The sequence below is a fragment of the Pteropus medius genome, unplaced genomic scaffold, assembly GCF_902729225.1.
Source record: "Pteropus medius unplaced genomic scaffold, Ma_sr-lr_union100, whole genome shotgun sequence".
Lineage (NCBI taxonomy): Eukaryota > Metazoa > Chordata > Mammalia > Chiroptera > Pteropodidae > Pteropus > Pteropus medius.
In genome coordinates this window covers 36,323,219-36,349,660 of record NW_024354875.1, presented here as the reverse complement: position 1 = coordinate 36,349,660, position 26,442 = coordinate 36,323,219, and the positions used below count along the sequence as shown (strand labels likewise).

Below are 26,442 nucleotides of genomic sequence, written 5' to 3'. Positions count from 1 at the left end.
TGTGTATAATATATATGGTATATATCTATTCAAACTGCAAGATGAGACAGCCACCTTTACTCTATGGAATACCATGTTGTCTCAAATTGCCACATTGTGTCAAAACTCGACCTCATGCAAAAAAAAAACCTTGAACTTTATCAACAATAAAAAATTTACATTAAGGTTAAATAAAGGCCTCAGTGAATTGATAACCTGTTGGGAGACAAACTATTTCCAAGTCCTCATGCTGGAAGACTCAACAGAATAAAATCATAAACTTGATTTAGGCACCAATACACTATTCATATAGTTTCTTGAGGTATGAATAAGACAGCAAAGGGAATACTTTAGAAAAATTCATGTCAATAGTGTATGGGAGGCTTGGAGGGACAAGAAACTTGGGGCATGAGAACCTTTAAAGCTACTGCAAAATTACAGCTATGAGCCAATAAGGGCCTAAATTAGACACTGGAATGGAAAAAGAAAAAATTGGAAGGTCGAAGTTGTGAGAGGATTTTACAGCATAAAGAAACTTTTGTGCAACAACTAACTCCATATGTTTCCAAAATCTGAATTTTAAAAAATATTTGGACTATTTAAAGCAAGACATATATTCCCATTATAGTAATTCTCTTAGCATTTTAATATTCAGACACACAAAGAAAATACCCAAAAGCAGCAGAAAGTTCTATTCAAAATATATCAAAGGATAGTTTATTAGGTGGCCTATGGGAAATGAAAATTGATTAATTTTGCTTTCATTTTTTCCAATAAAATATGGAATGATCCTTCCTCAAATCTTGGTAGAGAAGTAGCCTAAAACTACTAAAAAATAGGCAGGCGAAACAAAAGCATTTCTTCTATTTGAATATATGTTTTCTTTTTTCAGGAACTGTTAAATTTCTATACTAAACTAAGAGAGACAAAAGGCATTTCACACTATTCCAAGCACACAGAAAAAATATACATCATAAGTATAAGGAAAGTAATTTCATCTCAGCTACATATGCTCTTGGATTTCCTATGTATGTCACTTCTCTCCTATCCCCGTATTAAGGTACAATACTCAGATACTAGGATTTCATCTAAGAACTGAGAGTCCATGAATGAGCCAATTTTCTGAAAAATAAAATACTCTATATACTCCTTTTATAGAGTCAGAAGGGGAAAAAGTCAGAAAACCAATGGAACTTTTTAAAAAAGTAATTATGAACAGTAAGGAACAATATACCTGTTCTGCTTTAAATTTTCTGATAGAAGAAATGGGTATAAAGACTATATATATATATAGTGCATCAGCAGAGTAAAATAGCAGAAAGATTGTCCATCCTCTAACTCAAGCCAAATCCCTGAATAAAATTCTCAAAATTTAATCATTTATATCAAAGAAAATATGTGTATTAAACAACTTGTTTTGCCATCTGAACACCATATTTTTTTAGCCTGTAAGCTAAGATTAACAAATCACTATTATTAGTAATCAATTATTTTAATTAAGTTTATTTTAACTAATGATCTGAATATAATGTTATTGATAATTTCATTAAGCTTTCAAATTAACCAGATACATTTTTCTACTGATTTCTCAATATATTTATTTCTACTGACCTCCTAATATGATATTTGTTTGTTTATTTAAAATAAAGACTTAATTAACAACAACAAAGTCAATCTTTAAAACCAACAATTTAGGACAATCAGATCAAGAATTATATAACCTTTAGCAAACTTTAAAAATACAGCTATCTATATTTTTTACAACTCATATGTTAAAAATTACATATTTCCAATACTAAATTTACTTAATTTAACAATAATTTAAGGATACAAAGAAAAAAAGAACTTACTTGGCCATAAAACTATATCAGGAATTCGCTGAAATATCCCTTCCCTGAGCAAAAATATCTCATGAAGACAGTGACCTGTTTTGTGGTTTAAAAAAGAAAAGGCAAAACATCTTAAATTATAGGAAACTTAAAAATTAAAAATAAATAGCGCTTAGATAAAATTGCTTACCATGAGCTCTAAATACTCGATCATCTGCTTCTTGTGAATATGAAATATTAGTTTCTTTAAGCTCATGAAGAAAATCTTCATTTACAATAGAAGGAGGTGTATCACTAGGATTTAAGGATGCCTAGAAAATAAAATTGGGTTCTTTGACTTATTTCTAGAAAATAAATTTTGAATACCTCTGTTAGGGAGGGTGACTGTAAAATGTTTTTATATCCAAACTAAGACAGAAACATAGGAAAATGCCAAATAATACATATGGAAACCAACTTTTTGATAGTAGCAAATTACAAACGGTCTGGTTAATCACATTCTGTAACATAAGTTATAGAAGCCTTTTGTTTCCTCTTTTGCTTCTAAGGCCCAACTTTTCTTATTTCTAAAGACTACAGTCAAGATAGCAAAGTCTCAAATCTTCAATTTCAGATTAAGGAGACTGGGGTAAACCTACTTGACTTTTGTATTATCTTCATTTCACATGTAGATAAAAATTTATCACTTCCTATATTTTGATTATGTTTTTCATTTTTTAAATTAATTTTTATGGTGACATTGGTTGATGAAATCCAGTAAGTTTCAGCTGTACACTTTAACAGTAAGACATATATATATTTACACTGTGTGTTCACCTCCCATAGTTAGATTTCTTTCTGTCACCACATATTTGACCCCCTTTACTCTGTCTATCTCCTCCTTCCTCCCCTGCCCTCTACGCTCTGGTAACCACTAGTCTATAGTCCATGTCCATGAGTCTCTGTTTGTTTGTCCTGCTCATTTGTTGCTTTTGGGTTTATATCCCATATATAAGTGATATCATGTGATTTTCAACTTTTTCTGTCTGGCTTATTTCGCTTAGCATGATTATCTCGAGGTCCATCCATGCTGTCGCAAATGACAGTATTTCATTTCTTCTTATGGCTGAGTAATATTCCATTGTATATATGTACCATAGCTTCCTTAGCCAATCATCTATCGTAGGACACGGCGGTTGCTTCCATGTCCTGGCCACTGTGAACAATGCTGCTATGAACATCGATGTGCAAATATCTTTTCAGATATGGGTTTTCAAGTCTTTGGGGTAAATACCCAGTAGAGGGATTGCTGGATCATATGGTAAATCAATTCTTAGTTTTTTGAGGAACCTCCATACTGTTTTCCATAGTGGCTGTACCAATTTGCAGTCCCACCAGCAGTGTATGAGGGTTCCTTTTTCTCCGCATCCTCTCAACATTTGTTATTACTTGTCCTGTTGATTATAGCCATTCTAAGAGGTGTGAGATGGTATCTCATTGTGGTATTGATTTGCATTTCCCTAATAGCTAGTGATGTTGAACATCTTTTAATATATTTGTTGGCCATTTGTATGTCTTCTACGGTTCAATTATTATTTTTAAATGAATAGCAAAAAGCTTCACAATATGAGTAATAAACCCGTTTCACAGGAATGCTTTAAAACTTACAACATAATTATAAACTTATTATATAATTTCAACGAACAGGTAACTTGAAAAATAAATCTTTAACTTTAAAGATATGTGACATTGGGGAAGTAATTCAACTTCTATGACCTTTGGCTGCTGCATCTGTTAAATGAAATTATCACCACCAAATTTACATAGCTGCCATAAGGAAAGAAGGTTAAATGTGGTAATTTTTTGTGAAAAGCACCTAACATCACCTAACATACAGGAAGAGATCTATAAATGGCTGCCCAAATCAAATCTGCCATGAAAAAAAAGAATAACCATGATATAGTATTTGGAAAAAAGAAAATACAAGATATGTAAAAAAAAATATTACATAACCTTTTAGTATCTTATTAAGATCTGTTTTCAATATTCAATTATAGTCAGCCCTCTGTGTCTGTGGGTTTTGCATCTGCAGATTCAACCAATGGCGAATTGAAAAATATATTTTTTACAAGTCCCAGAAAGTTCCAAAATACAAAACTTTAATTTGTCACATGCTAAGCACTACACTGAATCCACACAAATGACGTGATATGTAGGTATACCCTGCTGTAGCTTATATGCAAAAATAGGCTATATGCAAATATTACACCATTTTATATAAGGGGCTTGAACATCCACAGATTTTGGTATCCAAGCGGTGTTCTGAAACCAATCTCCTGCAAGATTATTACATATTTATATGATAAATATTTACTTAGTGTGTAGTAAAAGCCAGGCATTTTTTAGGCCCTAGGGAGACAGCAATGAATTAAACAGGAAAAAAATCTTGACCTCAGGGAATCTACCCTATAGTGAAAAAAAATAACCAAAAGAACCCCAACAAAACATACAGATTACTATTTTGTTAAGTTATTGAAAATTGAAAAGGGCTCAAAAACAGAAAAAAGAAGTGCATATAAAACTAGTGAAATTTCTGAATATAGTATGTAGACATCATCATCCATGTCAAAAAAAAAAGTAATTATAAATAGTCAAGGAAGAGAGAATTAAGGAGATGAAAAAAGAGATCTTTTAAGAAAAATTAAAAGAATTTGGTTTGGGGAGGTGAGAATTAGTTGCTTAGCCTAATTTAATTATTAGAATAAAACGTAACTGGGGATTTATAAACAAACCAAACAAGTACTCAATGAATACCTACAGTCCTTAATAACATGTTGGATACAGTGGAAAATATAGTTTTAGCCATAGCCCCTGTGGAACTTATGAAACTTAGATACAGTTAGAGGAACATGCAGAATACCATGTCATAAAAATAAATATAAAATCATAAAGAAATACTAACAATATTTCATTAATTTGATATGCATACAGTTTAAAGTTTCCTAATCCCACTTTCAGAAAAGTGAAACTATACCCTAATAAGACCAATATAAACACTAAACTTAACGAAAAAAAACCCATGATCAATCACAAAGATAAATCTAATTTGGGATTAAACGCATATATACAGACACAGGTAAGCATGTTATAATCATTCTTTTTACTTACTTTAGAGGTAGTTTTATGCTCCAGACTTACTCCAAGAGTATTTTGAATCCATTCTTTAAAAGATGGTAAAGTCATGCCACTAAGAGGGTACCTAAGGTACAAAGAAGGTAAAACATTAGAATAAGGTATTTTCATTTAAATTTAAATCTTAAAGATTCTGCTTCTAGTAATTCTGCTCCTATCAAACCAACCCTCTAACATACAATTATAAACTCTGGACATAAACAAAACAAAACAAACAAATCCCAATTATCTGAGGGCAGTACAGGCAGAACAAAAGCAAGCAAAAAGGAAGTGTGCTATACTTGGAAGAAGGAAACAGCACTACATGAGTTTTTAGCGTTGTTTTTTAAAACAGGTTTTAGCCTGAAGGAAAACCTCAGCCGGTACCACAAAAAAAAAAACAAAAATGTGGAAAACCTACAGTCTTCCTGGCTTGAAGAACCACAGGACAGTGTTTACAGCAAGCATAGCACCTGGAAAGAGTACAAGGAAATCACGGAAAAGGAGAGAGTCAGAGAGGGACCTATGTATAAATATGTCCAAATGTCTGGCTGACCTTGAATTACACATCAATGGAGCAGACACTAAGCTAAAAGAACTAAACAGATAACTCAGGTGCTTGTCACCAAAGAAAGAAAAGGGGAGTTTGAAATCAGTCAAATTAATTGCTTGATGGGAAAAAAAAGCCTTTTCAGAATCGAGTCTCTACAACACATCATTAACAATGTCCAAGACATACTCCAAAATTACTAGACATGAACAAACAAGAAAGTGTGATCTATAATCAAGAGAAAGGGTAATTAATAGGAACTTACCCCAAGATACTGCAAATAACTCACAAGGATTTTAAAGCAACTATAACTATGCTAAAAGAGGAAAATATATTCCCAGTGAGTAACTAAAAAGAAATCTCAGCAGAGAAATAAAAGCTATAAAAACAAAACAGAAATTCTATAATCAAAACTCTGAAATAAAAATTAGTTGAAATAACTTAAGAGAAGATTGGAGATGTCAGTATTAACAGAGCAATAAAATATCTACAATCTGAAGAATACAGAAAAAGATTGAAAAAATTAGAGCTTCAGGGACCTATGGAACAATAACAAAATACCATACATATAAATGGATTCCCAAGAAGAGGAGGAAAAAAACAAGAATTTAAAAAGAATTTGAGGAAATAATAGCTGAAAGTTCCAAATTTGATGAAAGACAAAAATTTACAAATTCAAGAAGGTCAGAGAACTCAAAGAAGATAAATGCAAAGAAACTCACACTAGGCACAACGTAATCAAATTGCAATTAGAGAAAGAGAGAGGGAAAAGAAATCTTAAAAGAATCTATAGAAAAATGATACATGACATACAATGTGTTAGCAATAAAAATTATGACTGACTTCTCATCAGAAACGGTGAAGTCAGGAAGCTAATGAACATTTTTAAGGTGCTGAATGGGAAAATAATGTCGGTCTAGAAATCTACATCCAGTGAAAATATCCTTCAAAACGTAAGTGAATAAAGACATTTTCAGATGAAAACTACTCTTAGAACTTAGTGCTAGCAGACCTACACTACAAGAAATGCTAAAGTAATTTCTATAGGCTGAGGGGAGATAAAACGCTAAAATGTAAACTCAAATCTTCAAGATAGAATAAATAATATCAGAAAGAGTAAATACGTAGGTAAATATAAATGACTTCTTTTCTTAATTTCTTTAAAATATATATGACTTAACGATTATAACATTGTATTATGAAGTTTACAATGTGACAACTATAATAAGAACAAGGAATAGAAAATAAACCTGTAGACTTAACAGGTTCTTAGATTTTACATTAAGTAGTACAATACATTTAAAACATACACATGAGCACTACGGTGGGTATACTATGAAAAAACTATATTTGTTCCTACATCTTTCATCCCAATCTCTACTTATATATAGTTTATATGAAACATCAACATTATTTCATATACAAATTTTATATATATGAGAAGAGATTAATGCAGAAAACTCAAGTGCTTAGAGGTCCAACTTTTCAGTTTTATAAATAATTCTCAGAGGTGGCAAAATATTAAACAGCAATAAGACATAAAAGAAGTATCCTACCCTAGATTAGTGTAGTGAAGAAGGCTAATATGCAAACATCATAATCTAATGTTAGTATTAGCAGTAATGTAACAGCTCTCTGAAAACATTAGAACAAAATTTAAATGTTTTAAAATGGTACTTTAAAATGGTACTTTTTTCTTAAGTAAACATATTGCATTAACATGTGCCAGGCACTGTTCTAAGTGTTTTAGGTATATTAACTTATAATGATGTTATGACGTTGGTACTATTTACCCCCTTTTTATAAATGAGGAAGCTAAGGCACAGAGATGTTAAATAACTTAAGAAATTAAGTAAGTTAAGAAACTTGCTTAAGGTCACAGAGCTAGTGAGTCACAAACCCAGGATCTTAACCAGGTAATAAGTAAGGCTTCAGTCTGTCCTCTTAACCACTATATGATGCTACCTCTAGTCTGATTCTCCCCTTACCACTGTTCTAAATGAGATCATTAATCGAAAATCTTTATGAGTGATATTTATAAAATCATAGTAGCTATATCTGAAATTGCTTTTCACTATAATGTTCTTGCACATTCTCTACCCGCTACCAAAAATGATGATGGGACAGCCAAATAAAGTTATGATACTACATTATAGCTGTTTCATTTTTGATTTTATAAATATTTTACTTACAAAATACTGAAATATAACATACATACCAAAGATAAATAAGTCTGTAGCTGAATGAATTTTTACAAAGTAAACCTTCCATGTAATCCGTTTTTAGACCTAGAAATAGAATATTACCAGCACCCCCAGAAATATCCCTCCACACACAATATCGATGCCCCTTTCCAGGCACTACCTCCTTTCTTCACACCAAAGGAACCACTATCCTATTAACATTACAGGGTAATTTTGACTGTGAACTTTATATAAATAAAATCCTACAAAATATACTCTCTTGTGTCTGCTTTCTTTTGCTCAATGTTTATGAGGTTCATCTATATTGTTACATATACTTGCAGTGCGTTCATTTCCGTGGCTTAATTCCATTGTGTGAGTACACAATTTCTTTATCCACTGTTTCGTTGACAGTTGAGTTGTTTACAATTTTTAGTGCATGCAGGAACAGTTTTGAACTCTTTTCTGAAGAATGTACTGCATGTTTCTGATGAGTATATAGGTATAATTTCCAGGCCATAGTCTATGCATATGTTTAATTTTAGAAGATGCTGGTAGACAGTATTCCAACATGTTTACCACTAGCAATGTATAAAGAGTTCTGCTTGTTCCACATCCTCCCCACACTTGATGTTGTAGTTCTTTTTAATGTGAGACATTCTATTGGCGATCTCTTAACAATTTGAATTTCACCAATTACCTATGGGATTGAGCTTCTACTCATATAGCTATTGTATATTTGGATATCTTCTGTTTTCAATGTCAGTTAATCTTTTGCTCATTTTCCTATTGGGTTATTACTGTTTTCTCATTGATGTATAAAAATTCTTTATATATTTGGAATCAAGAATGTATGTACTAAAATTTTCTCTTACTCTGTGATTTGTCTTTACTCTTTTAAAAGAGTCTTGATGAAAAGAAGTTCTATATTTTAATGTTGTCTAATTGATTCACTTTTTCCCTTATAGTTAATACTTTTTGTTCTCTGCTTTGTCTACCTCAAATTCAGAAAGACATTCTGTATATTCTTCTAGCAGTTTTATAATTTTAGCTTATACATTTAGGTCTATAATCTATCTGGAATTGATCTCTGTACTTGGTATGAAGTAAGATTAAATTAATTTTTTCCCAAGACAGTAGTTTAAATCCTATAACTATTTTTGTTGTTGTGTGTGTTTAAATGGAGAAGAGATATTCTAGTAGTCATTATTTATTCCAGATCGAATAACAATTAAACCAATATAGAAAAGAAATCAGAACAGACTATAAATTGGTCTTAACATCTATATGCAAGCTACTTAAAATGTTCAAAGTATGATACCTTTGCTCAAGATTATTTCTCACTCATTTCATCAGAGCTTGAATAACTGCAAAAGTTTTTAGCGATTAGCCTCAAAAAGATTACTTTGATTTCCCAAAGATGCCCACTACCAAAAAAGCCACTGGATAATATATAAATTCTGCACTAAAATTAAATATTTATAATAATGCAGCACTCAATATTAAAAGAGCCGGAGTTGGGCCCTATCCAAAGGAATTTTTAATTGGAAATAATTTTAACAGTTACACAACATGGGCTGACTAGATGTCATTCCTTGTGTTAATTTAACTTCATATTATGTAGCAAAAATTCTAAACTTCTTAAACCAATCTTTACATAAAAATTAGCAAAACAAAAATGATAATGGAAAGAAAAAAAAATAGTGTTTGAATCAAACAAGTTCTTTTTTTAATATTAAAATCACTAGGCCTAAAAATCAAACTAAAGTATCATATAACAATACCTTTTTGGTAAATCTAAAGAAATTGAAATGAAAGTAGGGGACTCATAGCTAAAACAACTAAAGACAGTTAGTCATTCGGCATATAAAATGTTCTTCATTTTAGCTAAGGTAAAAGTATAAATTATGGGAAGTTGGTTACAACATATATGCTACTATGTGTTAATCATGTCCTACAAAAAGACCAATTTGGAACTATTATATTTTGATGCTGGGCCCTTATATTTTAACTGTACAATTACTTTGAGTCTCTATAAAAATAGCTGACCTTTGATATTCATGACAGAATCATATTCAGATCTTTGTGAATGCCTTAACTCACAAATAACATCCATAAAATAAAAAGGTGACCACCTTCAAGATACTTGAACAGATATCATGCTTGTATTACTGTCATGTGTAAAATTTAACACTACTTTCTACCACTAAGATAAACACAATATATCTCTACATCTGAATGCACAATATTTCAGATTTTGTAGAAATATCATGCTTGGCAGAAGCTTGGATTTAAGACTTTGCTCCATTATTTACAATTTCAAGACAAAACTTATACAATTCAAAAAGAGTTCCATGTCAGAATGGAAGCTTTTCAATTGTACTTTTTCTTACATCTAATGTCCTGGGATTTGAAAAACAGGAAAGGAAGCCTATTTAACAATCATAAAGACTAGCATACTGCTAAGGGCTCCAAAAATCTCATAAAGTAAAAGTGAAAATTTTTAAGTCAAAGAAGTAAATGGACAGAAAAGAAAGAATCTAAGAAAAGTTAAAGGAATCAGAAGTATTTAAAAAACAGCTACATAATGACTTGATTATTATAGTTAGATACTTTGGATTTACATCTAGAACTACAAACAAGCATTTATACCCTGCATTGCAGGACACAATGAATTGGTATTATATAATAAGACTCCTATTCTTAAGAAACTTACAACCCACTTTAGTCAAAGCTTCAAAGATATTTAATTTAATTTCTAGCAGGAAACATAAAACTTTTATCAGGAATGCGTTAAGAGGAAAGCCAAGTGCCTATACCAATTGTTGAAACAGAGTGACTACTAAATAGATCTTTTCTATGACCGAAGATTAGTTTGAGAACTTTAAGAAACGGTCTTTTTGTAAATATAAAGTGAGATCAAATTACCACTTTTCCTCAGAACCAAGGTAGACTGTACTGCAAAAGATATAGAGTCAGAATAAGCTTTCAAGACCAATGAAATCACCTGTGGACATAAATATCCAAGGAAGTACACATCAGGATTCACGATGACCAAAGACAAAGTGATACTCTGGGGGCAGTGTACAGAGGTAGCAAAATATCAGTATATGCAACCATCTATCTTCAGGGTGAGTTCCACAAATGAAAGGCAATTTGATAGCCTTTTTATAACTGAAGATAAAAATTGAATGAAAAATTACACCACTGAAAACACAAAGTGCAGCAAATCCAAACAATTTCTTTCCATTTAAACACTAACTTGTGCTTTGTAAGCATCGATACTGTATGATACCTTTAAAGTCAAAATAATGACACTTTTCAAAAATTTTAGTTTATAGAAATCTATAGCATTAACTTTGAAATACTGTCATCTGCTGCTTAAAACTAGGACTAAATTCATCTATATTTGGAGGGAATAAGAGTGATAAGATTATAGATCTAGAGATTTATAAACTGACAAATGACAAATCTGTTCAGAAGATAGACTAAACTTCTGATTTTCCTCTAAGATCTATAATAGCTTATAACAATTGCTTCTAATTTAATGGCTAGGTTTGAAATGTCAAAGTTGTCCTCCCAAAAATATATACAAACCTTTAATCACATTTCCTTATAAAAATTTCCTACCTTTTCAATGTTCTTTGGATCAGAAATAAGGGAACCCCCATAAATTTTCATTGAGAGTCATTCTTAGTTTCTGGCATTTAAAGATTTCCCTTTCTTTCCGGCTGTTATAGTTCTTTCTTCCGGTATTTTATCCATGTTTTCTATGTGTTTATAGAGGGCAAAGGGTCTGTATTCAGTCCACTACAAAGCCAGAATAAAAGGTCTTTACAAAAAATTTCAAAAATTGTCCTTATAATCTAGTATTAACATTAAAGGGTAAATTAATATTGTTCAGCCAAATCAATATTTTCTTGTACTCATCCTTTCTAGTCATAAATTCCATTTTCTCTTTTGGGAATACCACAACCTTCTTAGGCTTCTGTCCTTTGTCTTTCACTGGAACAATAAAAATTTTTGTCATAGGATAACTATTTACAATATGACTAACTCTACTGTGCTGTTGTACAGAGTGTAGAAGTGCTTCCAGAATTTGGAAAGAGAATAAGATTGATATAATGGGTGAGTATAGTGATCTGCAGAAATATCTCATGAGCACAGCATAAAAGAAACAGCCCAAGAATGAATCTTAAAAACACTTGGTTTTTAATCCCAATTTCCCACTGAACAGGTGGCCTGATTTAAGCTATTTAACTTCTCTTATCTTCAATCTCCTAATTATTTTGAAGAAAATACCACTATCCATCTAAGGGTTATTTTAAAATAATTCAGTAGGCACTCAATAAATAATAGCTGTTATTATCTTAAACAATGTTTGTAAATGTTTTCTCATGAAAAAACAGAGACATCTACTAATTCAACCATTACACCTAGGAAACTAGACTAGATATAGAGAAAGCTATGGTCCAATTCAATCCAGTTTATCCTGTGACAAGGTAATGGTGCTTCCCATTTTGGAAGCACCAAAATGGGAAATGAATATTATTTAGTTAATATTTAGTTTTCAGTTATTAAATTGTTTATGTATATTATGTATATATTTAATCATAGAGCATCTAAATTCCATTATGTATATATGTATATATTATGTATATATTTAATCATAGAGCATCTAAATTCCATTCCTGTGTTTGGAGAATTACCCTCTGGATGAGTCTTAGTGGGAACCAAAGGCTGCCCTCCGCTAAATCAACATCCACTTTCTTGGTCTCCCTTGTAGACTGTGCCAGTCAGATGTATCCTGTTCTTTTCCCATCTTTCCTACTGGACTCGAACTCAAGAGTCAATCATGCAAAGAAATTAGGCCTTTAAAGAATTCATTCTGGATAGAGTGGCAGCAGTGGCATTCTTCCAATTTTGCTTTCTACATGTCTTAATATCAGGAAGGGCATTAACAAGTAGTCTATATACTGAAAAAGGAATAGTCTAATCATAAATTAATACACTGGGGTTCTAAATTTTTTAAAATAAGTATCTTATGTGTGTGGCACATGTGTCTCAAGTGCCAGAACACCCAAAATAAGAACCAGATTCTGCACTCATGAAACCACTAAAGTACAATTATTTGTGCTATTTTCTGTAACTAATCATTCATTTCACACACATACACTTCTAACATAAACCAGTACATAGCCTACATACTCTACAGAAGACTATAGATGTCTCATGCTTTCAGTGGCACTGTGCTGAAATACAAGTTGACTATCTGACCCTTCCCTCCCATAAAATGAAGATTCTATACCTTTGACATCCAAAGAAAGAATTGAAGACTGTCTGAGAGGAGAGGAAATTGGTTTTCTAAGTTCAGAAGATTCACTTTTTCACCCCAGAAGATTTTGCAAAGCCAATCTCTACATAGATAAGTTCCTACTGTATTAGACATTTAGAAGACTGGTAAATGTAATTTTAGTCAGAAATTCCTTCTACCTGAATTATAATTTCTCAACTAAGCCTCCACCAACATGCTGCCCAGTCACAAATAAGAATGGGAGTGAGAATGCAGATGATATTTATTTTTCCTATTAAAAAATGTGTTAAATGTACATCTTCACATCTTCATTAAAATTAGTTCTTAATTACTACTTGAGGTTTTGTTTCAGGTACATTTTCTATTTTTAAGTTAGAAAAATAGAATAATTATGTTGCGAAGAAGAATTTCTACAAAGAAATAAAACTTTTCTTGCTGGTATTTCAATATTAACCTAAGCATATATGCCCAACATACACTGAGTTGTACAATACTAGAAATTATTCATAATATATTTGATCCAACTTTTTAATCTAGCCTCACTTTTTAATTTACTTTTGAGTCAACATTCAAACATTACATATTTATACTCACTATCCTTTCAAAAATTATATCAAAATTTAATAGACAAACCCAAAACACCAGCTTTGGCAAGGTTAATGTTGGTTAAAATCAACTAAGAACATATTTTACAACTGTCTGCATCTGAAACAATAACAATACAAATATTCGTTGGGATTCTTATCAATACATTACCAAAAACGTTTCAGAAATGTGAAAGGTATCACACAAATGATTGATCTTTCTTTATCACTTCTTCCCTAAAATATCTCAGAAAACTAATTTTAAAAATACTATAGATATTTGCCTAAAATTGTTTACCTGCAATAATAACCTACACCCAAATGTAAATTCCCAGTCTTAAAAATGAGGCTAATTTCAACAAGTCAATGGTGTTGGGGCTGAGTGGTGGGGTGACTGTAAACTTATGGATCCTGATTCAAACTAACTACCTATAAAAACCGTATTTTTGAGTCAAGTAGGGAAATGTGAATGTGGACTGAATAATCAGATATATAATTTCTGTTATTTTAAGGAGAATGATAATGGTATTATACAATTGGTCATATTAAGTCCTCATTTTTTTAAGGGATACATATGTAAATATTTAGAAGTGGCACAAAAATGTCAGAATTTGAAATACTACAGAAAAAAGAAGCAATTATGGTAAAACACTTTTAAATTGAGAGAAGTCATTATATTATTCTATTTTTATGTATGTCTATTATTGAACATGTTATGTTTGTTATTTATGTTTAAAATTTTTCATACAAAAAAAGAGAAAAAAGGAACAAAAGAAAGAATAAACAAACCACAGTTACCTTTTCCCAGTCAATTCAACTTGACCTTTCTTATTGAAGAAGAACTTGGAATCATTATATCCCCATCCATTCCATTTCATAACTTCTTGCCTAATAATAAGAAAAAAATATATAAATGAGATCTATGCTAAACATCTCAAAACTGAACAGTATATTATTTACTATTAACTTTCACAATCACTTAAAGATCGCATCCCACTAATGTTTGTTTAAATAAAATGAATACACACCAAAATGTCTATGTATTAATATTTCCAAGTATAGAATTACTCTAATGGGCAGCACCTGCTTCACAAAGAGCTACAACCACTAAATTTAATGCATTCAAAGGAAAAAAAAAAGAACAAAAAGAAAAATATGCTGAGAGTAAAATATGCTTACTTTTTACATGTTATTGAGTTTACATTACAGGACAGTCTAAAATTTTTTGCAATTAAATTCACTTAAACAGGAAACAAATTTTTGCATATATTAGAAAAATACAATTATTGATCTTCTCATCCTGGAGGAAAATGGCAAACTAGGTAAAAGCAGGGTTTGCCTCCTCCCAGGTCCTCAATGAAATTATAACCAAATTATAAAATAATCAACATGGAGAATTAATCTTCTGCTATGATGAAAAAAACAATTTACAAAGAATGTTCACTAGTAATGACACCAGTAGTATTAGATGCTTTTAATAAAGTAGATTAAAAATCTGAGTGTTGGGTATACAAACATTTAAATCCTACAACATCCATGTAACGACCAATCTCTACCTTGACCTGTACTTTAACATTAACATAACAACTGATGACGATACCAGTTTCAGTATTGTAAAACAGTATGGTATTTTTATGTCCAAAATGCTAGTATTTCATTGTTTTAAAAATCATTTTCATCAAAATCAATAATGTACTCATTCATTTTTGCACATTGCATAAGGAGAGGTCTGGGCCTGTGGCAAATGCAATAAGCAACAACCTTTCAGTGTTGCATAAGATTTTATTACATGCTTTGGCATGGTGCTGTAATATATATTGGTTACTGAAATAAAGAGATGGTGAATCTTCTTAATGCAAAATCTTCTCTATACATAAAGTTATTTACTACATTAAAATTTCAAAATACATCACATGAAAAAAATTTGTAACTGTGTGGTAATGGATGTTAACTAGGCTTATTGTGATGATTTTACAATATATACAAATATTGAATCATTACATTGTACACCTGAAACTAAAATAATGTTACATGTCAATTATAACTCAATTTTTAAAAAAACTTCAAAGTAATCAAAGATGTACATATTCATTAGAAAGCATTCTAATTCTCTATAGTTCTCAAGGAAGAAAATGACAATTGACAAATTTTTTATTGCAATCATAACTCTCCATCGAGATCAAAGACTTTTCAAACAAGTGTAACACTAACACAATACAAATGAACCAAATACAGGTTATTGTGTATTGAAATCTCCACCTACATATAAAATAAAGAAAAAAACTAGGAACACTCTCTCTAAAATTACAGTTTGCTATCAATAAAAATTATAGTCCCTATATAAAAACAAACTTCAAAAATGTCTTGAGTATCAATCCAGAGATTAGATTTGTAGGTGAGCCTGTTAGAAACTACTGCCCAATATTTTCTTCTAATTTCACATTCCTACCTTACTGTTGAGCAAGGTTTTGGAAGAAACCTTTTGAAAAAAATCTCTACAGTAAAACCATATGACTGATGTCACCACCGACATACTCATTTTCTTAAGATTGTGCTTTCTAAAAACAAATTAGGCTATCGTCCACTTTGCTCTTTTCATGATTATGTTCTCTTATACTTTTATGATGTGTAGTTTACTTAATATTTTATTTTTATTATACTTCCATAATTAACATTAGAAGGGTAATATGTACATTTTAATTAATATTTTTACTTAGTGTTTTATAATATGTACATAAGTTTTTGCATGTGAAATGCATTTTATTAGTTAGTGAATGTAAACATTTGTCATGAAGTCTGTACTCTATGAAACAGTTTGGCATTACATAAAATAAATGCAAAAATAACAATACAGTTATTTTGTTTTGGTATTACTACCACGAGGCACTGGGAAATTATTTCAGTATAGATGTCGAATTTAGCATGTTTATATAGCTTAACAATAAGAATCATTTTCCTCTAAATTATGCTTAGAATTTTAAAAAATTATTCTCAGATAGTCTTAAAGTAAAAAGCTAAACCTGTTTACATATGTTCACTCTTAGCACACTTCAGGAGAAAAATGAATTAAAATAAGCAGGAAATACCTGCTACTGTACACTAAAAAATGAAGAAATTTACATACTGAAGAATCTTTGGCCTTAAATTTTCAGTTGGGTAATATCCTAAAGAACTTCTAAGTTTTTAACTGTAGGCTAAGGTACCTTTTTCTCTCTTTTCATCTCAATCTGAAAATTCTGCCTATGATATGGGCTTTATCATATTTATACAAACTTTTGGAGCCTTCCCAGAAGTTGAAATGTAGTCATTTTCAATGCATGCATTTGTACTCCCCCCAAAAATGTTATGTTGCTTAAACAGTATACAATTAAAATCTAGGTTACTCCAAAACCAATCCTGAAGCACCCTATGTGTTAAAAAGTAGGCAAATTTCCTAGGCTTCTGGTTTAAAACGTTTGTACACATGTATCCCCTCGAATTACTATATATTCTATGACAGTTAAACACAACTATGTGATTACATTAAATTTTAAAATAACTTCTTATATAGAAGAGTATGAGTACATCGAAGGGCATTATAGCATTAACATTTTAAAAATTAGAGTAAATGTTTACACGGTCATAGAATTTTAAAGCTAAAAATGTCTTTAGAAACCACCCAGTTAAACTGCTCATTTTTCAGATGAAGAAACTTGTGCTCATGATTACACAGCTAAGCTAATTGGGAGCATCAGAAAGCGAACTCCCAGTCTCATGATTCTTCCTCTTCCAGAAGAAATACCTGAAAATCCACTAAGTCATGCCTCCAGGTAACCAAAATGATTTAAAGGAATTCTTTTTTCATCACATTAATATTTTTCAGAACACTATTACATGTCATTATTAGTCATTCCTCTGCACTTGACCTAAAAGGAAAACATTCAAAAATCAAGGAATAGGATTGTGTCGGTAAAGCCCAGTGCCCTATACTTCCTTTACCTATAATATAATGAATTCTGTTATTCAGAATGATCCCGAAGTGAAGAATGATAAAAGAATCATCTATCATCCATAAGATTCAAATAAAAGGATTCAATTTTCAACTAACATCAGATATCAATTAACCTGATTGATGTCTCAGACTTTCCAATTCTTAAAGCTAACTACATCAAATTCAATGTCTTCAAAATTCAAGATCCCTCCTCCTGGTAAGAAAAAAGAGAATTTGGCTTGATTTTACTACATAAAAAACAACAAAACAAAAAACATCTTTAGACATTTATACATCTGAACACAGTACCAAAAAACACAATGTATCAACTGGCATAACAAAAGAAAATGAAGACATAAAATAGCATCCCATATACTCAAGGTGGCAGTATTCTCCCATGATATAAATATTCAGTAGTCTGCATTTCCCAGGGCTGCTGTTTGCACAATTTTTAACTGAAATACTTATATTTAGTATTATTATTATGAAAACCATAAAGTTCCTTTATTCTTAAAATGGGAAATATTTACTTCTAAGTCTCTGTACACACACACACATGACTATACCTCTAATAATAAACTGCAAGCATCCTGATAAAAATGCATAATTTCTACCATTACTATTTGTAATCATGACATTTTTCATTTAAAAATTTTTAAAAAGGAAATATACTTTAACCTACTTTTATTCTGCATTAGCAATAAAAAGTTCAGCTAGCTAATAACTAAAAAAAAATGTTTTTCCAATATAATTCTAATAATTGGAATTCTAATAGAAGATGTTCAGTTCAGATGAAAACCAAAATTTCATCTGCCTTTTCTAATTTAAACAATGAGAAAAAGATCATAATCTCACAGCTTTTGAAAAATAAAAACTGAAGTATGAAACTTAAGCCCCAAAGTTGGATTTCTAACTATCCATGCTCAGTATCAGTTAAATTCAAATTAATTCCATAAGTAGTACCATACAAAGAGGTAAACAATAAAAAAAATCTTTCAAGGATTTTTTGGGCTAATTAAAATTCTTATTATCTGGCTGTGGGCCTATTTCAAGATCCAGATAACCTAAAAGAATTCATAAAAGTGAAGCAAAAAATAAAAGTAATGATGAAGATATCAAGATTTAACCAATAAAACAGCTATTCTACAAAAAATTCTTATAAATGAAATAATATTCCCACTGGCTTCTTTTATTTAAAAAAAAAATGAAGCTGAGTTCCCATTAGAAATATAAAGAAAGGCCTAGTGAAGGAAGAAAACTACAGAATATTCTTTAATGCTAAATTTAATTTAAAATGTATATGCTTTAAAATAAACCCTGTTCATATCTAGTCTACAGTCCTACAAAATTATTTCTAAAAACTCAATAGCAAAGTCCCATAAAACAATTATAATGCCTATTGCCTCAATCTAACAGTGCGACTAATTCCCTTTCAAATAGTTCAGTTGATCTAAATAGCTTAGGTATAAGGGCAATAATTTATGTGTATCATAACAGAAAGCCCCTTTATAAAAAATAGAAAAAATCAAATAAAAGACATGGATAGATTATCATCACTTAATAAACACTGCTACAAATCTCACAGGTCCAAGATTGTTAAAACATCTGACTTAGAAATTAGGTAAACGCCATCAAGCTTTGATAGCTTGACACCATTAAATGTCTGAATCATAGAGTATTTCCTGTTGCCCTGATTAAAACTCACCAAGCTACCTCTTCTAATTATACTTTATTCCCTAGAGACAAAAACTGGCCAAATGAAATGGCCAGGAGGCTTGACAATTTTATTTTCTCATGAATTAGTCTATTGGCATTCTAATTAACTTTGGTCACTAGTGAAGGTACTTAACATGAGTCAGACTACCTAAATATGATTGACTCTGGACACTGACAAGATCAGGTTTCTGGGCAAGTCAACATGATATGTCCCTGCCCTCGTAACTGCAAAACCTGGACATTATCATGCAACACTTTGAACTTCAACATGCATTTCAATCTTACTTCAATAACCTCACTGTAAATTTTAAAACTCTAGTTGTCATAATAAAAATTTGGCCCTTCTGTGAAATATTAATCAACTTTTTAATTTTTCCAGTGCGATAATATAAAATGGATTAAATATAAGACTTAAGACATAGAAGGTTGTTAGCAAGAACATGGAGAAAAGAAACCCACATGCATTCCTGGTAAGCCACTCCACAGAGCAATCACATGTGTTAAGTTTTCATAGGTAATGCCATTTCTATGACTCAGCTACACAGCTCCTGGGTATGTATTTGGGACAAATTCACACACTGTTCTGTAAGGGAGCATGTTTGATATATGGAGCATTGTTTGTAAGTGTACCTGAAGGCATCACTAGAAAACGGATAAGTGGTAAGTAAATTCCATGAAATACTATAAAGCAATCAGAAGCACTGAGGTGGAGATACACACAGAAACATGAAAAGATTTTTTAAACAGTAGTGAACACAAAAGTAGTGAACACAAGATTTTTTAAACAGTAGTGAACACAGAAGAAGAAACAATAAGATCTATTGCACGAATACCATTTAAGCAAATTAAAAATATACACACTAAATAACACTGAATATTTTACAAAACACATATACATATATTCATAGGTGTTCATGCGAGGGGGCAAATGGAATGATTAGAAATTGGAGATGGAGGAAAATAAAAAAGAGGCCTCACATTTGTTCATAGGCAAATGCCATGAACTAAATAAGTATGATTACTGCAACTCTGAACCTGAAGGAAATATGCTGCTCAGCCCTTGAATCACAGAGCCATTTCTCTCTCTTCAAAGAAAACAATTTTTTCTTTCACATATATACAGAAATTCTATGATGGTTTGCTATAAAGCCTACTGTTGAACTTCTTAGCAATCTCGACAAGTTTGGCGGTTTTTTAAATGAAAGAATTCTATAAGAATAAGTCAATTTCGAAAAAAAAAACAGCTAACCAAATACATTTTTAACTTCCAAAACACAACTTTTTATAGTTCCTTTTGCAAGAAACTGGCACTTTGAAGAAACTTTTTAAAACCTATTGTGTCCCCAAGGTCTAATTCCTATTATACTTGCTATGAATTAATGAGTGGAAGAAAAAGGAATATACAGGTATCGGGGTGAAGGTCTTATAGACAGAGGCACAAAGAAGTGAGGAAAGAAGGGAGGCCTGGGGTAAATAAAATAAGGCCAGCCATACCCCACAGCATTGTGATCTGGCATTCACTGCTCACTGCAGGCTCCTGAAGTGCATTCCCACCCCTCACTGCCACCGCCCCTGCCCCACCCCCCGCCCGAACCCCTTACCTCCCACCAAATTTTACCTATTATAAATTCATCGTTGTTTAAATAATCTCTTTGAAAATAAAAATACAGTAGTCCCCCTTATCCGCAGTTTTGCTTTCCATGGTTCCACAGTCAACTGCAGTCCAAAAATATTAAATGGAAAATTCCAGAAATAAACAATTCATAAGTTTTAAATTGCACGCCATCCTGAGTAGTGTGATAAAATCTTCTGGAGGAACACAACCTATGACAGTGTCAGCCTATGTCCAAACTCTCCTCGACAGTGGATATTACGTCTTTTTATTTTTTGACAATTTGATGAGGAAAATATCACATATCATGGGCATTTTACTGGCATTTTAAAAATTACTAATGAAGGTTCATATGTTTTCTTGCTCACTGTTCATTTCAAATGTGTCTTTTGGGGGTTGCACTGGTCTACCATTTTTCTTTATTGGTGAAAAATTTATTCTTATTGACTTGAAAAATCACAGTATACAGTAGCTCCCCCTTATCTGTGGTTTTGCTTTCTCCCCAGTATTGGTTTCCCAAAGTCGACTGTGGTCCAAATATATTAAATGCAAAATTCCAGAAATAAACAATTTGTAAGTTTTAAATTGTGTGCCATTGGAGTAGCATGCTGAAATCTCCCACTGTCCTGCTCCATTCTGCCTGGGACCTGAATCATCCCTTTGTCCAGCATATCCATGCTGTATATGCGACCTGCCTGTTAGTAACCACCTTGGTTATCCAATCAATTCTCACAATATCACAGCACTTGTGTACAAGTAACCCTTATAGTAGCCTGACACTATGTCATAGTGTCTATGTCATTCACTTCACTACATCTCATCACACAGGCATTCTATCATCTCATATCATCACAAGAAGGGTGAGTACGGTACAATAAGAGTTTGAGAGAGAGAGACCACATTCACATAACTTTTATTACAGTGTATTGTTGTAATTGTTCTATTTTATTGTTAGTTATTGTTAATCTCTTACTGTGCCTAATTTGTAAGTTAAACTTTATCGTAAGAATGCACGTATAGGAAAAAACAGCATATATAGGGTTCAGTACTATCTGAGGTTTCAGGCATCCACTGGGGGTCTTGAAATGTATGCCCATGGATAAGGAAGGACTACTGTACAGACTACTAGTCAAGTAGTCACATATGCTTGAAGTAGTATATATTCCAAATATTTTGTGCTAGAGCAGGCGTGTATACATGCACATACTCACACAAGTTTGGTACCTGCCATTCTGGAGGCCTAGAAAGACACAACCATACAGTTGGTTACCCTTATGTACTATGCTACATAAATGAAGAAAAGAACCCAAATCAGTATCACAGAGTTGTCTTAGCAAAAGACAACTGACGAGGATGTACCCCTCCCTTGACCATTGTGGTTCCTGGACTATACTTTAAATTTCATGATTTGTTCCTTCCACTGTCCACTTATAATCTAATCGATGTGGCAATTTAGGCAACCAGCTCCAGGCTTTACCACCAACTGGAAAATGCCAATTCACTTTCATTGCTCCCTCCCTACTTGCTAGTAAGTGAAAAAGGAATTGATCACAAGCTTAGTATACTGACCAACCTGTAAGTGACCAGAGGTCATTTCTGCTATAGCTTTACATTTCTGCAAAAATTGTAAAACTGAACAAAACAAAGAAAATATGAATGTCTCCAAAAATCTCTTGTCATTTTAACACTGAAATCAAGCCTCTAAGTTTCCTCCAGGAGACAGCTCACCAAAACTCAGCAAGATCCTAAAAAAGCCAAAACTGATATTCACACCTGCTTGACATACATAGTATTCTTGCTGTACCAAGTGTCTTTTGTTTTTTGTGTTGTTGTTTTTTTTTTAATTTAAAATGATAAGAAGCAGCAGCCTAGCTTTCTACTTTAAGTGAAAGGTAGTTGGAATTGGTACCTTTGTTTCTGGCAAACCCAGAGGAAAAAAAGGAACACCACAAAGTTTGGGGGAAAAGAAAAAGAAAAATTAAAATCAGGACCCAATCACAGCAACAGAGGTTCCCAAACTTCTTGAGAGTAAAATAACCACTTTGCGTACTTAAAAGTACAGTCCTGGATGTCACTAGACCTAGCAGAATCTCTGGCAGGTGGGTGTCAGAATCTACCTATTAAATGAGCACCCCCAGAAAATTCTGATACAGGTCATCCGCAGACCACACATGGGTAAGTACCACCTTAAGACATGAGAAAAAGCTGAAAGCAGAAGCCTCATCTGTTGAATAGCCACAAAGGGATATAAAGCCTTAAAAAGAAAAACTATAAACTCACTGCACTATAGGAAAGGACAGACCTGTGTGGAGTTTTACAATATAATAACAAAACAGCAAGCGGGCAAGGGGCACTCACCATGTGGAAGACAGAAGAAATGGGTGAGAGAAAATGAAGATCTGGTTACAGGACAGGGGAGGTAGATAGGTCTACACACAAATCTTACAGAGCATTATCCTGGAAGGGGGAATAAAAGCAAAACAAAATATTTTCTGATCCAGATTTCAGGAAAGTTGATCTGTTATAAAACTCTGTCTAGTTTATACATGTTCAAAGGGCTACCAAGAATAAAAACTAAGACAATAATTTATCCAATAATTTGTCTTTAGCACAATAATGTTTATTCAAATTCCAATATACGTGGTCATCAAGGCCATACAAGGTGGAGGCAGCAGTGGGTCATGACTCCTAAGAGCCATAGAGTAAAGCTGCAAATGAGAAATAACACAACAGTGAACACTACATGCATGATATTGACAATCAGCCTACCATACAGTATGAGAAACTGCTAATGGTCTTCACTCTTTGGTTTCTTCCTTCCCTCCCTAATGTATAAGGTAATATTTATTAGAAATTTGTCCGATTAAAATGCCATGGTTGCCATTGAGTACCTCCTACTTCTTACAGTGCTTTCACCTTCAGAAACTATTTCAGCACTGGATTCGTCTTACTTCTTCCCAAACAGTTTATTGCACTAGTAATAGTCCTATATAATACTGTAATGCTAGCAGTTTTACAATCATTATTTCGTTTCCTTCTCACATTAATCCAGTGCTATTATCCCTGTTTAAAACATAAGAAAACAGGTTCAAAAAGATTTAGTAAATTGTCCAGGATCACACAAACAGTACATGATATGACTAGGATTTAAATCTTAGTCTTTGGCTCCAACACTCCTTATCTACCAAACTGATTTCAATATACTCACTGATATTGACAATCAGCCTACCATACAGTATGAGAAACTGCTAATGGTCTTCACTCTTTGGTTTCTTCCTTCCCTCCCTAATGTATAAGGTAATATTTATTACCTTGAACTTACATACAGGGGTAATATTTATTACCTTGAACTCCATACAAGGAGTTCAAGTATTATAAAAGCTCAGAGAACGTAGTGTTCATCTCTGGCTGAGAGGAGAAGTCTCCACTATGGTGGCATCTAAACTTCCAATTGCTTTGGAAGATAGTAGAAATTCAACAATTGAACAGAAACAGAAAAGCATGAGGGTTTTCTCATGCTAGTAAATAGCCCAAATTGGCTGAAGCACAGAGCATATGCAAGAAAGTCATGGAGAACAGCAGAAAGCTTTGAATGTCAAATTAAGGATACTGAGCTTTATTACTTCAATAATCAATAGGGAGCAATAGGATCAAAACAGTATTTTCCACATTCCAGGCTGCCACTAAAAGTAAAAGTCTAACAGTATTTGCATTAAAGTTTTGCTGTTCTCCAATGTGGATGAAATCCAAATTCTTTAACATAGCATACAATGCCCTTTGCAATCTGGCTCCAAACTATATTTTCACCTTCCTTAATAGCTATTCCAGCCACAGTAAAAGGTATCAGAATCCCTTATACATACCATGCCCTTTTAGGTTTGTCTGTCTTTGCACATGCTATATATTCTCTGTCTGAAATGCTTCTCCCTCTAGAGAACTCTTATTTATCCATCAAGAATCAGTCCAAAAGTCACTTTTCCTTTAAAGCCTTTCCTATTTCCCTCAAGACAAATTTATGCCTCCTATATACACTGATTATAGCATTTACTACATCATATCTCCTACATATGCCTACATATCTTCACAGGACTGTCAGTCAATTTTGCAATGTTAGAATGTAGCAGGGCACTAGCAGGCATCAAATACACTTCCTCTAAGCAAGACTGGTCTAGTAATGGAATGGAGAAGCATTTGGAGAGAAGAAAATAAAGCAAAGTATACTAGACTAGATGTGAGACAAGATTTCATCTAGCTTAGTGTCAATGGGAGAAAAAAGTGTCTTAAGAATCCAAACAGAAACTATCGGATTTGTCCATGGACTGGATAAGGGAGAGGAAATGGAGCTCAGCAAGGCTTATGACTGAGAAGTTGGGCTTGAGTGTCTAATGGTGGAAGTAAACAGAAATGGTGGAATACTGGGATCGAAGGCTAAAATAATGGTTTTATACATGTATGCTAGGTTGGAGAAACCAGAAAGACATTCGGATAGAAATGCCTGATAATTTAAAATGTGAAAATGGATGTTGAGAGAGTTAAAAATATTAACTTGAAAGTACCCCCAAAAGCTAATACAATCAGAATAGATGAAATTATTAAGGGAAAAAATATAAAAGAAAGGACTAAAAACCAATCTTAAGGATTTGTACATTTAGGAAGCAGAAAGAAGAAAAGTCAGTAAAGGCATGGCCTGAAAAGTAGGAAGGGTAGGAAGAAAACCAGGATAGTGCAATAGTATGGGGGCTAAGGAAAGATATAAGAATATCTACTAGGTATTAGCACTTGGTCACTAGGATGACTAAGGATTTTATAATTAGGTTATTGATGGCTTTTAAGAGGGCCATTTCAAAGAGTAATATAGGCAGAAAACAATTTTAAAAACTTATCTGCTCATGCTTTTAAGAAGCAGGAAAAGTCAATACAGGAAAAAAAGAGTAATGACTCAAGAGAAAAACAGATAGGATAACTCATGGAGCAAGATTCTGGAGAAGGAGTCATCAAAAAAGATGCACAGATGATCTGGTAGTGACATTTTCAGTGCATGATAGCCAGAGTTAGTTTACCTCATTTAGTATGTGGACAAGTTTTATATTCAGATCACCACTACTTCTTCCAGGTAATAGCTGCTTACAGCAACGCAGACAAGGGGGTTTAATTCTTTGCTATTGGCTGAATACCCCAGAGGAATGAGGTGGCTATATTTTACTGTGTGGACAGAAAAGCATAAAGACTACTCTGCTTAGAGGAACATGCAACAGATACAGCAAGAAGTAATGCTAGCAAAAAATCTGATGGCTTTCTGGTTCTTAGTTCTATTTCCAACTGAAGGCAAAGCTCCATTCCTGCCCTTAGGGTTTTTGGTGCCCCTGTACTCTTATAATAAATTCCCCTTTTATGCTTTAACCTAGCTCAAATTAATATTTATAATCATAAGTCCTACAAATACACATACTAAAAAAACAAGAATTCCTTTTTTAAAATGGTTACCACTTGCATAAAATCTGAAGGCAGGCATAGTAAACTAAAATGTACTTTCTGAAAATAATGGCAGATGGCAG

The 26,442-nt window shown here is 32.5% G+C and overlaps 1 protein-coding gene across 1 annotated transcript in view; it reads right to left on the bottom strand.

Annotated features, from left to right (window-relative positions):
* The window catches only part of AGPS (alkylglycerone phosphate synthase), a 111,796-nt gene that overhangs the window by 73,898 nt on the left and 11,456 nt on the right, over positions 1–26,442 (bottom strand). The window contains 4 exon segments of the mRNA XM_039855771.1: positions 1,830–1,904; positions 1,999–2,119; positions 4,956–5,046; positions 14,388–14,477. Coding sequence (XP_039711705.1) covers positions 1,830–1,904; positions 1,999–2,119; positions 4,956–5,046; positions 14,388–14,477 — 377 coding nt within the window.